The sequence below is a fragment of the Corvus cornix genome, chromosome 6 (genome assembly GCF_000738735.6).
Source record: "Corvus cornix cornix isolate S_Up_H32 chromosome 6, ASM73873v5, whole genome shotgun sequence".
Taxonomy (NCBI): domain Eukaryota; kingdom Metazoa; phylum Chordata; class Aves; order Passeriformes; family Corvidae; genus Corvus; species Corvus cornix.
Genome location: NC_046336.1, coordinates 13740743 through 13753877, shown reverse-complemented (window position 1 = coordinate 13753877; position 13135 = coordinate 13740743). Strand labels below are relative to the sequence as shown.

The window sequence follows — 13135 nt, the reverse complement described above, 5'->3', positions numbered from 1 at the left end:
GGCTGCTGGAGGGGCCAGGGAGCCCACCATGCAAAGGTCATTCAGGTACAGCTCACCCGGAGTCCCTGCTGGTACCTGTCCAAAAGCCCATGGTGTCCCATGCAGGGACACAGGGCAGGGGCCAAGGACCATGCTGGGGGCTCCAGCTACCCCGGGGCAGGGGGTGGGGGCTGCAGGGCACAGCTGACGGCTGGCATAGGTGGGCAGCGGGGGCGGGTACCGGCTGTGGCAGGATGGGGTAAGCGCTGGTGCTCTTAGGCAAGGAGGGAGCATCCCCTGGGCACGGGCAGAGGGCCTATGGGCGGCGGGACAGGGCAGGGGCCGGGGTCTCTGGGGCAGATGCAGGATGTCAGGGTGGGTTGGGGCCAGGAGCAGGGGTGCCCCCCGCGTGAAGTGGGAGTGCCAAGGTGCAGCGGGGAGAGCTGGGGCGGAGGGCTCCCCTTCGGCAGACGAGGGGGCCGGCGCGGTCGCACGCCCCGGACAGACCCCGGCTGGCCGGGGCGGAAGGGGCGGCTCTGTCCGGCCCTTCCCGCACCTCCCGGGGCCGCCCGCGCCGCGGGCTCGGTGCGGAGCCGTGCTGAGCTGTACCGAGCTGGGGAGCTCCGCCCGCCGCCGCTCGCCGGGACGCGACCCCCGGGGCACCTGCCCCGCGTCCACCGGGTGCGTCCACGGCACAACCGGGAGCAACCCCTAGCCCCTCCCCGCTCCTGCCCCCGGTTGCGGCTCCCGGAGCTCCGGCGGCAGGGCGGGGGATGGAAACACACGGCGTGGGAAAGCTCTGCGGGGAGCGGGGATGGAGCCGAGCGGGCGCCCAACCTTTGAGGAAAATTGCTGTCTGGGGGCCCCTGAGGCAGCTCCCCGCTTGGGGGGACCGGGACGCGTGTGAAAAATGCCGGGTTTGCCGCAGTGCCCCATTTCGGAAGGTTTTTAGATGCAAAACCTGCTTCTGTGTCTAGAGCTGCTTTGTGTTGAAACTGTGAACGGCTCAACGCACCCCATCCCGACGGGATGCAGATGGTGTGGGGCGGAGCGGGCGGGACGGCTGCCCTCGGGATCACCCCAGGCAACCCAGCTCCTGGGTCGGGACAAGAGGAAACCAGCATGGGCACGGGAGCTTAGCGGAGGGCGAGGAGAGGAGCTCTTCCCGGTGCCTGGGTCGGGACAGGTCGGTGGTGACCCTGACCCCGGTATGGAGAGGCGGCCCGAGGTGGCCGGGTGCCAAGCGCTGTAAGGGGGCAGGGTGGGGCGATCCCGGCATCACCGCCTGCCCGGCAAACAGCTAGTCAGCAATCATCGCTGAAACTTAAACAAACCACAGACCTGGGCGCTGGCACGGTGCGGCCGGACCCTGCGGCAGTTGTGGGTGCAGAGAGGTGTCAGAGGACAGGGTGAGTGCTCTGAATCCGCTTCATCCCCCACAGCCCCCCATGTCTCTCGTGGGCACCTTCTGCCTGGCTTCCCACCCCACTGCTCACAGGACTCCCCATCCCTTCCTCGGTGCTGTCCCGCAGCTCTTTCCTTCCGGGCAGGAGCTGGCAGGTGCCTGATTTTTTCTCTCTGCGTTTCCTGGTCGGAGGCAGGGCAGTCTGGGTGTTCCCGTGCCCCGACGACACCGGCAGCTCCTCTCTGTGCCCAGGAGTCCTCTGGAGCTGCTGCGATGGAGCTGGGGAACATCTCGAAGCCCACGTACGGCCCTGGCCCCGAGGCGCCGGGGAGCAGCACGCCGGGGCTGGTGACAATGGCACACAGCTTCCTGCGGCTGGTGCAGCCCAACCCCCTGCCCGTAGGTGGGTGCATGGCGGCGGGGGGCTGGCAGTGGTGGGGGGGGGCTGCTTGGGGCTGCTGGGTCCCCGTTGAGCATGAGCCCTCCTGCAGTGGTGACTGTCCATCCAGCATCCATACGCTGGGTACTGGGTAAGGAGGGATATGGCTGGGGCAATCAGGAGTGGGATCCCAAGGATTGTGAGCTGTGTCCTGCTCATGTACCATAACAGCTGTGGGGGTATCTTGGCTGGGCCCCAGGACAGGTGTTAGTGGTAGTGCCACCTTGCAGACTCCTGCCCCATCCTCCCTCCAGGTATTTTAATCCTAGGCCCCCAAAAATGTGCAGAGCAAACCCCACTCCTCCTGAAGGGTTTTTGCCTGTCTTGCAGCCCTCTGTGCTTGCTGGCCACCAAAAGCAGTGTGTGCAGTGTGTGGCAGCACGGTGTGCACTCCCTGTGCACTGCCCTGTTTGCCAGCACTTGCCCTTGCTCCTGTCACTGTCACAGCTCTGTCCCAAAGCAGCTGCAGGTTTGCACAGGTGATACCAGGACCCTGCAGCTGCTTGGTATTTGTGGGGCGAGTGCTGCCCACCTGGAGGGAAATGCCACTCTGGCTGCTGGCACTTGTACTTCCTCCTTCACTGGGCTCAGCCCTTGCTCGCCATCAATGTTCTGGCAAAGGTGTGGCTGGCACACACCTCGACGGCTTTGTGAACTTCTGTCATGTAGACTACAGGGTACAATCAATGACCCCATGTGTCATCATGGCTTGTGATGAGGGCTTAGGGCACAAGAGGGAGAGCCCTGGGAATGAAAGAGGCAGTGTGGCAGTGGATCTTTGCCCCAGCACTCATTCCACACTGGCAGTGCTCTTGGGCATCTGTGTGAGGCTGGGCTGCAGGAGGGCAGCGCCAGGGCAGTGTCCCTTATGCCCACTGGGGTGAGGAACCCCCTTGTTCTGTGGACCCCCTGAGAGCCTGGGGGCTGGCAGCACTTTTCCCAGGTGCAAAAATGCTGCAGGATGTGATGGCTGGGGAGGGCAGCTGGAAGGGAGAAAAATGCCAGACTCAGAGCTGGTCTGAGCTGCAGGTGATGCCTGGGGCTGGGAGCCCCTCTCTGGGGTGAGCAGGGTCTGGGGCCCTCCTGGAGAGCCTGCCAGGGCCCAGCACCTGCTCATGGCCATCTGTACTTCTTGTCCCCCAGGGCTGTTTAATTTTGGGCAGTCCCAGAGCAAGTTCAACCAGGAGGAAATCCACGAGGTGAGCAGGCAGCTGGGGCAGGGAGCCGGCAGTCCCAGACCACCATGCACTGGGGGATGCTGGTGGGTGCTGCTCTGAGGCTGAGCCCTGGATGCTGGGCAGCAGTAAGGGGAGATGTTCTGCTCCCTGGGGGACCCATTTTGTCTGTTTGGGTCTGGACAGGGCGCTCAGAGCTTGTACAGGGGCACCAGTGTTATGCTGCCTCTCATTCTTCCTATCCCAGCTGCTGCTCTACGAACTGGGTTTCCTGGTCTGCGCGGCCATTGGAGTCCTCTTCATCATCCTCGTGCCGCTGGTGGGATGCTGCTTCTGCTGCTGCCGCTGCTGCGGGAACTGCGGCGGCCGCATGTACCAGAAGCAGGGCCGGCGGATGGGCTGCCGGCGCCGGGCGCTCTGGGCTTCTGTCCTGCTGGTCTCCGCTTTCCTCCTGTGAGTGCGCTGGCCGGGAGGCTCCGGATGGAACCCAGGGGTGGCTGGAAATGCCGGCGCTTGGCGGCCGTGCCAGGAAACTGCCATTGTTCTCGAGTAGATCGCGGCACGGCGGGACAAAGGAGAGGAAGCGGCGGCGGTGGGAAGCTGGCCCCGGGGGGCTGCGCATTGGCACGGTGCAGACCTTTCCCGACAGCTTCCCCACGGGCTAGTGGGCTCCCCCGTGCCTCAGTTTCCCGCGTCCCTCCTCTTTGGTCCCTCAGTGCAGGGCACTGGCTGGGATGCACTGGAAGCAGGGTTCACTGGTGTGCTCCAGACCCTGCAGGCTGGGGTCTGTGTGGGTGGATTTGGAGGGTACCGGGGGGGAGCACTGGGACTGAGCTCCCCACATGCTGACCCTGCCACCCTTCCCTTGTAGGGCTGGTGGTGTCTGTGCCTTCATCAGCAACGCCCGCCTCTCCCAAGCTGTGAAGAGCACCTTCCCCAATGTGAACAACACTCTGGACAATGTCCACATCTACCTGGCCTCCATCCCCCAGGCACGTATGGTCCCCCTGCCACGTCTGGGGGGCAAGGGGCCAGGTGGGAGGAGCAGCCCAAATAGCCCCCTGGGGAAGGGCAACAGCAGGGCTGGCAGCAGAGAAAGGTCCCCACCCTCATTGACACCACATCTCTGTCCCTACAGCAAGTCAATTTTATCATCAATAGGAGCGACATCCCGCTGGACTATGCCAACCGCAGCCTCCATGGTGAGTATGTGCCACGGGAGGGGCTGGAGCATCCCCATGGCCATGTGGCGAGCTGCTCCAGGGTTGGGGGTCCTTGGGCAGTGGGGGTGCTGTGTGGGTTTGCCTTTCTGCCCTGTGGGTGTTTGCTGACCCTGCAGGCCACTGGGCTGGTTCTTATGGGGACGTCTAAAGGGACTGGGTCCGGAGGCTCCTCCAAGCTCCAGCTCTGCTCCACTTGCTGCTTTTCCCCATTCAGGGGGAATCCTCCTCTCTGGGAAGGGTGATGCAGGTGGTGGGAGACTGGAGATATCCCTATTGCCCCCCACCCGGGGGGGTGGGTGAGGGACGGGTGCTGGTGGTGTCAGTGTTTTCACCAGCTTTCCTGCAAGCCCTACGGCCTTGCAGAGGTCCTGTCATTGACACCACCTCTCCCATCTCTGCAGACATTGGGCCCAACCTGGGCAGCATGATCACCTCGCGCATCAGGAGCAGCACAGACGGGGCTCTGGGATCCCTCCAGAGCCTCTTGCAAGGTACTGGCCCCATCCCTGGGAGGCTGGCAGGGGCCTCAGGGGGATGCTGGAACTGAGAGCTAGGGTAGGTGCATGTTTGGGTAAGGCTCCCAGGGAGGCAGATCCCTCTGGCCTCCCAGCCACAGCTTGGGGCAAATGCTGTGACTTTGGGGGTGCCCTTATGTTGCATTTTTTCATGGGTTCCCAAGGTTCAGCTAGGTGAGAACGAGTCCCTGCCACACTGGCAGGATGAGGCCCTGAGCCCCCTGCTGTCTCTCCAGGGATGAAGACCCTGAAGGACACCTTTGGCAGCATTGCCATCAGTCGCTCAGACCTCGAGAAGCTGCAGAGCAACTACAGCCAGCAGCTGGCCAACCTGCGGGACAGGCTCAACCAGACCCTGCAGCGCTGTGGCCAGCCCTGCAGCCAAGTGTCCCTGGACGGGCTCGCCTTCACTGCCAACTTCAGCACAGTGAGAGGGGCAGGGTGCAGGTGAGGGGCCCCAACAGCCCCTACCCCAGCCCCAACAGCTCCCTCACCCCAGGCTCTTCCCGCAGATCCCTGGTGTGGAGCAGCAGCTGGAGGCACTGCGTGAGGTCTCTAACTCCAGCATAGAGACTGATTTAGAGGAGGTAAGGGGTGTCACCTTCACCTAGGCACAAAGCTGGGTGCTTCTGCAACTGCTGGGGCTGTGCTGACAGGGAGTGGGTCGGGAGGAGCTCTATCAGGAATTCAGTGTGTGACATGGAGGGAAGGGCTGGCTAGAGGCCTGCGTGCTGTCCCAACCATCCCTGCACACTGGTAGGGTGGACTGGGTGCTGTGGCAAGCCTGGCTGTCCTGTACTACTAGGATCTGGGGCAAGGGGATGTGCTGCTCAGCTCTGGATTGCAGGCAGGGAAGTGAGTTGTATGCTGTGCTCCCCTGGATGCAGGTTAACGGAACGCTGAACACCATCTCTGACAAGGTGCAAGAGCAGTCCCAGGAAGTGGTGGCAAGTAAGCAGGGCTTTGTGTGCTGATTTCTCCCTCTCCTAGGGCTCCCTCCTCTGTTTTCAAGCCATTCTTTCCCGGAGGTCTTTCCTGCAGCCCTGTCTGTCCCCAGGTGCCATGATGCCAATGTCATCCTTGGCCATGACTACCCCTTTCCTATCCTTTCTGAGTCCCCGCTGCCCTGCAGGACCTGGGCGGCAGCTCGCAGTGCCAGTGTATTCCCTTTCCTTGCAGAGAGCCAGGACCAGCTGGGCCTCATCAGGCAGGAGATCAGAAGATTGCAGGAAGAGCTGCCACTCCTGGATGTGGAGGAGAAAGTTGGGGCCTTTCTGAACAATGCCACATCGGTGCTGGAGGAGTACAGGGAGCCAATCATCGCCTGGGACGGGCTCAGGTGGGTGAGGGGCTGTGTCCCCAGCTCCGTTGTCTGGAGAGTTTTAAGGCTCCTGCTCCTCCAGTTGCTGGAGGTGGGGGCTTGCTGGGTGGTGGGCTTGTGGGTGCAGGGTAGTCAGAGCTACACATGCCCCTTCCTTGTTGTGGGGCCTGGGACCTTTTTTCCTCCCCATGGAAGCAGCTGGTGGGCTGGCTGCTGGGGTCCCAGGTCCTGCTGCCTGACTCCTGCCCTTTTGTCTTCTCCCAGGCTGATCGTGTGTGCCCTCCTGTGCTGCACGGTGCTGCTGGTGGTCCTCTGCAACGTTTTTGGGCTGCTGCTGGGGCCCCTGGGGCTGAAGGAAGGCGTGCTGCCACACAGCGCCAGCAGCCTCTCCAATGCTGGCGGGAACTTCTTCATGGCGTGAGGCTCAAGTGGCTGCCAAGGACATGTGTGGGATGGGTGGGATGGGCTGGCCTGGGAATGCTCAAGCTCCTAAATCATCACATTACTGCAGCCTAATGGCCTGCCCCATGGTGACTCCCCATGTAGGTGGTAAATTGAAGGTAAAACAAGGTGCTGGTGAGAGGCATTCGAGGGGGGCCCGTTTGCCCATGACAGCGAGGGCTGGCAGTGTGTGCGTGGTCCTGCAGCTCTATAGGGGAGTGCTGGCTTGTAAAGCTGTGGGAAGCTATTCTGGAATTCAAGCTCCAGGGTAGAGCCTGGTCATGCTCTGGGGGCTGAAGGCAGAACAGAGACATGTTTGTGGGACGGGTGGTGTTCCTGCAATTGTAGGGGGTGAGGGGTGTGCAGCCCCTGGGCTCTGTGAGCTGGGGGCAATGCCAGCATCAGTGCTGGGCCACAGGGCTGTGGTGCTGATGGCATTTCTGTCCTGGCAGAGGGGTTGGCTTCAGTTTCATCTTCTCCTGGCTGCTCATGCTGCTGGTGACGATCATCTTTGTGCTGGGGGGGAACATTTACATGTTCTTTTGTGAGTCCTGGCGCAACCAGCAGTTCTTCCAGGTAAGCTTGCTGTGGGGAGACAACCCTGCCTGGAGCCACTGGTGCCTAAATGAGGGCTGCTGGTGGAGCAGAGGAAGCACTGGCCATTTGGGATGCTCTTCCAAGCTGTCCTGCCATGCACTATGTCTAGTTTCTCCATCTCTTTCCTTGCTCTTAGCTCCTGGACACCCCTGGCCTGATCCCTGGCTTCAGTCTTTCAGAGCTGCTGGGCCTGGAGGGTAACACAGCGAACTTCTCAGAGATATACAGGTAGGTCCCAGGCCTGACACTGTGTCTTTGGGGGGAGTAGAGCTGCTCAATGCCCTCAGATGCTCTCCAGGAGCAGGGCAGCTTGCCCTACCTGCCCTGGCTGTGGGTAGGCACTGATCACAGGGAAGGAGCAAGATGTAACCTACCTGCACAGGTGAGGACATGCTCTTGGGAGGGGGTGGCCCTTACCTGCCCTGTTTTCAACCTTGTGCCCCCATCCTGCAGGCAGTGCCAGCAAGATGCTTCCCTGTGGCAAACTCTGCACTTGGACCAGAGTGTGCCCCTGGATGAGCTCTTGAATATCAGCCAGGTGAGCATGGGGGGTACCAGGGTCTTGAGGGCAGGGATCCAAACCCAGGGCTGAGGGGACAGTGACGGGCCAGCACATGTCCCATCACGGCCCCCTTTGCTCTGACAGTACACAGGAAACATCTCCACAGCTTTTGAGAAGATGAACATCACCCTCAGCCCCATCTCCCTGCTCAGCCAGAGCCAGAAAGACCTGCTGCTGAATGCCAGTCGGGCAGCACAGCCCCCCAACTTCACCCTCACCCTGGAGCAGGTGTTCTGGGTGCAACCTCGTGTTGGGATTGGGGCGGGGTGGATGTGGGTTGAGGAGGTCCACTGCTCTGTCCTTTTTGCTGCTGTGGGAGTCCTCTGCCATCTGTGTAACCCTTTAGGGTAACAGGGCACATCCTCTGCCTGCAAGGCCCTGGCTCCACTCTGCCCCACAAAGAAGGGGTATGGCTCCCCTCATGAGCCGCATTCCTCATTCTCATAGCTCTATCTCTGCCTTTTCCAGCTGGATCGGAATATGACACAGGGAAGCCTCCTGGATCTGGCTGCAGAGTTGGAGCAGCTGGCAGAAAAAGTGGTGAGAGACCATGACACCGCAGGGCCGTGGCCACCCTGTCCCCAAAGCCACTGGTTGCAAGGTCTCCTCTGTGCCTGCCTGGGTGTTGAGGGGAGCCCCTTCACTCTCGCCCAGCTCTTTTCCCCAGCCTGGCCCATCAGCTGGCTGTGGTGGGGCACAGAGCTGGGCACTGCTGACTGCGGCTCTTCCAGGGCACAGATGTGAAGAAGGACCTGGAAGATGAAGCTAGCAAACTGAGGGAGCTGGACAAGGACATGCAGGCCAGCTTCTCTGGACCACTGGTGAGTGATGCTGGGGGACGTCCTGGGGATGCTGGGTTGGGCTCAGAGCCTGCTGGCAGGGTCTTGTCTGAGCTGTGGGGTCTGCACCTCTGACCCCCCTTTCTCTGTCCGCAGCAAAGTCTGAAGGAGAACATCCACTTAGTGCAGACTGGGGCTGCCCAGCTAGAGGTAAGCTGCACAAAGGGAATGCACGCCAGTCTGGGGCACCCTCGAGGTCCTGCAGTCTGGGGGGCTGGTGGCTGCTGGGACTCTTCATGTGCTGCAGGGGCTGCTCATGGGGTAGAGGGAGGGAGGCCACAGACCCTGCCAAGTGCGGGCTCCCTCCACCTGAGGTACTTGGCACTACCAGCGTGTGACTACTGGGAACACCCAGCTCAGAGAGGCTGTGCCCCAGGGATTGCTGCTGTGCAGGGTCGGTGAAGTGCAGGGACACCACTTAGATCACGCTGCTGAGAGCATCTTTCATCTCAGGGACAGACAACAGCTGCACTAGACAAAGCCAGCAAAACTCAGGAGTTCCTGGAGAGGGAGACACCAAACATCATCAAGAACGTGAGCTTGCCTTACCCTGCTGCCAGGCCACACAGACCGGACTCCCTCACCAAGACTTCCCTCTGTGCAGGGAAGCCAAACCTTTCCTGGCTGCTCATCCTGCCTGCCTTCCCTGGGCATCTCCTGTATCCCTGGGTGCCCCCTTCCCTTATGGCATTTCTGGCAAGGGACTGGGGTGGGGTGAAGCATTGAGCCCTATTGCTGCTGGGCTGAGGTGGTCTGAGAGCCCTGATCCTGACATGGAGGGGACATGGGCCACAGAGGGGGCTGGTGGTGCAGCATCTCCACTCTGTGCTTACCCCTCCAGGAGACGTGGGCCTTCCTGGAGCAGCTGTTGGATTTCTTTGAGACCTATATTTCATGGGCTAAGAGCAGGGTAAGCTGAGCCTTCCTCAGTGAGGTGGAGAGAAAGGGAGGATGAGCTGCAGGGCTTTGTGGATGCTGATATATGCTGTCCCCACCATGTCCCCAGCTGACAGAAGATGTGGCACGTTGCAAGCCCATAGCTCAGTCCTTGGATAATGTGGAGGTCATTGGCTGTGACTACATCATGGACTCTGTGGTGAGTGGGGCAGCCATGTGTAGAGTGACACGTGTGTGGGGTGGCAGTGAGGTCCTCTTGTCCTCGTGCACAGGATGAGGGATGCAGGGAAGGATGAGGGATGCACAGGAAGCAGTGCTCAGCTTCTCCCCAGCAAATTGCTATGGCTAAGAGCAAAGGCCAGGCTCTGAGAAGGAGTGGGTGGTTACTGGGGAGCCCTGGGAGCAAAAGAGATGCTCCCAGTTGCTATCTGGGCCTAATGGCTCTTCCTCCACTCTACACAGAATGCTTTCTGGTTCAGCCTGGGCTGGTGCACCTTGTTCCTGCTGCCCAGCATCATCCTGGCCGTCAGACTTGCCAAGTTCTACCGCCGCATGGATATTGCTGATGTGTACAGGTGAGGAGCAGCCCCACCCCCTGTGACCACACTAGGTGTAGGGTCCCCCTGCCATCTGTCCCTTCATGTCCTGTGGGGCTGATGCTAAAGTAACGTGGGCTGGGGAGGACCTGAGACGTGGCTTGGAGCCCTTAGCTTTTGAGGATGGAAATGTTCTGAAGAGCTTTTCTCTGCCTACTTTGAACCTCCCCTTTGGGCAGACAAAGGTGCATCCCCTTTGGAGGAAGGAGCCTGGCAGGGCTGCAGCCCCAGCCTGGCTCAAGTCCACCACCTGACTCACTCTGTTTAGCACCATTTTTGTGCTGGAGCACTGGCATGGGAGCACAGCTGGATGCAGTGCAGAATGCAATGTGCTGCGTGGTTGGTGGCATTGCTACGAGGGTGCAGTGCTTGCTCACATGCCTGTGGCTGCCGGTGTCCTGGGGCTGCCCCCCAACCCTCTGGGACCCTCTGCCCAGCAGCTCCACCACCAGCACAAGCACTGACCCCTGAGGGTACTGAGTAGTTTCCAGCTGGATTTCCAACTCCTGAGGGCTACATCGTGGCCCTGCAGTGCAGCTGGTGTGCTGGGGCTTCCCCAGTGCCCCACCTGCCCACCCTCTGAGCTGGCTGGAGACATGGGCTCAGCTGCCCAGGCACCTCAGGGAACTAAAGTTGTGGCATAGGGAGCTGGGGGCTGCTGAGCTGTGAGCATGGGGCCCTGCTCTGCCTGCCTGGGGAAGGAGCACTGATGCTCTGGGGGGGGCCTGTAAGAGCCTGTGCTCCCTGTTCAGATCAGGCAGCCAGGATGGAGAGGACCACAGCACCCTGAAGGCCACGTTTTCCTTTTGTGACCCATGGGAGACCTTGTCCCACCATGAGATGCTGGGCTGTCCCACAAGGCTTCTTCTTGCCCCACTAACACTGTTCCCTCTTTTTTTCTCCCCTTTAGGAATGAAGACTTTGAGATGTAAGCTACTTACACTGCCAGGTCCCTGTGTGGGGTGGGGGGCAGCCCCTGTGGTATGAGGGGGTCAGGGAACAGAGGGAGAGGGATGAGGACCAGGGTGAGTGCCAGACCAAGGAGTGTGCTGGTACCAGGGGATGGTTGTGAAGGTGGGACTTTTGTAGAGCACACAGTTGTGGGGTCCTCTATCATCTTCCCACACTCCTAAATTTGGAGGTGCTGCTGGTCCCAGTTTCCTGAGCTGGTGGGTTTGGGGAAGCTGTCTCCACACCCTATTTCCTGTGGGGCTGGGTGATAGGAGTGGGATGATATTTGACCATCCCAGTGCATCCTGAGCTGTCCCTTGCTCCCCTCTGTGGCTGGGGGTGACATAGGTGACCTTGGTTTTGCAGGCCACCCACATTCAACTCCTACAAAATCCCCAGACCTTCCACAAGGCATTAGCCCCCATCACGTGCAGATGGAGGAGGAAATGGACAGACCCCCCTCACTTGAAAAATGTGATTATTTATTTTTGCAGGGAGCCTGCCTCTTTCCAAGGCTGTAATTTTTGGTATCAAACAATAAATGGTGTGTTTGTGTGCACTGCGGGATGTGACTGCACTCCTCAGGTCTAGATGAGATGGAAGTACACAGGGGTAGGGGCATGGAGGGTTCCCCATTGCTGGCACAAGCTGAGGCTGTGCCTGGGACCAGAGGGCTCTTTCTGGTGTTCCCAAGTGTGCTCTGCCCACAGCCAGCCTATGGGTTGATACAGGACCATTGCTCAGCATCACCAACACTGGGTGATGTTCCCCTCAGTGGGCAGCCCTTTGCACCTCTGACTGGGTGAGTGCCAGGTCCTTCCCTGGGAAAAGCCACACAAAGAGCCTCCTGTCCATGAAGTGCCGCCCCAAGCTGTCACCAGCGCGTGAGCACTTCCCTCTGGCAAGGCTGGTATGTATCATCTGTGGGTTTCCAGTGAGTTTATGGAGTGCCTGCAGCCCACACCTCCTTCCCTCTGCAAGATATGGTGGCACGGGTACTTTCTGTGCCCACCCCTGCACAGCCCATGCTCTGCATGGAAAGAGCTGCATGTGCAGATGAACAAAGGGTGACTTGGTCTAGAGCCTTGGGGCAAGTTCAGGTATTGCTTTGTGCTGCTCCTTGGTGCAAGTGCAGGGACCATCCCGAAAGCCGTGTCAGGCACAGGGGATATACGTGAGCAGCTTGACTCATTTCCTTTGTTGCAAAGTCCAAGTTTCTCTGGAGCAGAGTGAGAGGGCCGGGCCAGCCCTCCACTACGTGCATCTGCTTTATTGCTTTTCCACTTGCGTTCAGATCTAATTGTTAGTTTTTCCTTTGGGCATTATCTGAAGCTGCAGCAGCCTTGCCTCCTGCTGTCTTCCCCCCAGCAGTCTGACTGCAGAGAGAGCCCTGCGCTTGCCTATCACTCAGCTGAATCTGTCCTTCAGATTGGTTTGGCCCCTGCTTCCCCCAGGGATGGCCACTTCCTGGTCCTTGGAGTGAGACATCCAGCACGCCCTTGGAAAACATTCTGCTCAGTTTTGTCTTCTTGTTTTCCTCTGCCCTGAATCCTCAGCCTCCAGAATTCTGACAACTTCCTGCTTGTCTAGGGCCCACATGTGTGAGGCCCCAAGCCTCAGACTGTCCCTAGTGCATTGTGTTCCCTGCTTCCTCTTCCCTTGCTGTGCCTCAGGGACACCAGCTCACACAGGACTGCTGCTGGCTTCAGTTTCCGCTTGCTAGCTTTGTGGGCATTGCTTCTTCCCTGCTCTGCCTTCTCTGCAGAGCCAGTGCTGGAAGGCAGGGAGCTTGACCCTTATTCACCATGTCACTGTGGCCACCTGCCCCCAAACCCAGCCCTGGCAATGAAGATGTCTCCCCGAAATGACTGCACAGCCTTTGCCAAGATGTGGGGCTTGCTCTCAGCAGCTCCCCATGCAGTGCTGCTCCAGGGCAGTGTTCCAATCCCTGAAGCCATGGCTCTAAGAGGTGCTTGGGTCCATCCATCCATCATGCTCCTCCTGAGCAGCCCTGGGAGGTGGGTGAGAGCAGCGTCAGGCAAGGCCAGCAGCTGCCTGGAGAGGAGGCGAGGAGGCAAGGACAGCTCATTACAAAATGCCCACAGCGGCTGCCACCAGCTCTCCTTTCAGGCCACGCTCCCTCCGCTCATGTGCACGGCAGCTGCCAGAATCGAGGCGGCTCCACTGTGTGAGAG

The 13135-nt window shown here is 60.1% G+C and overlaps 1 protein-coding gene across 4 annotated transcripts; it reads left to right on the top strand.

The window, feature by feature from the left end:
* Nucleotides 1-555: 555 nt before the first annotated feature.
* LOC104697893 (prominin-1-A-like) lies at nt 556-11499 on the top strand. Of its 4 annotated transcripts, none has more exons than XM_039553636.1 (26): nt 556-660; nt 957-1388; nt 1581-1787; nt 2967-3022; nt 3246-3451; nt 3870-3990; nt 4137-4200; nt 4623-4712; nt 4973-5163; nt 5249-5323; nt 5624-5687; nt 5916-6075; nt 6322-6474; nt 6951-7074; nt 7232-7323; nt 7549-7633; nt 7742-7885; nt 8126-8197; nt 8389-8478; nt 8593-8646; nt 8950-9030; nt 9338-9406; nt 9503-9592; nt 9856-9968; nt 10900-10917; nt 11307-11499. In XM_039553636.1, exons 3-26 carry the CDS (start codon nt 1658-1660, stop codon nt 11356-11358), a joined length of 2394 nt encoding a protein of 797 aa, XP_039409570.1. In that variant the 5' UTR covers nt 556-660; nt 957-1388; nt 1581-1657; the 3' UTR covers nt 11359-11499. The 4 variants fall into 4 exon arrangements, with proteins under 4 accessions (XP_039409570.1, XP_039409573.1, XP_039409572.1 ...); XM_039553639.1 differs by having other exon boundaries at nt 1577-1787; XM_039553638.1 differs by lacking the exon at nt 556-660 and having other exon boundaries at nt 755-1388.
* The last annotated feature ends 1636 nt before the right edge of the window (nt 11500-13135 follow it).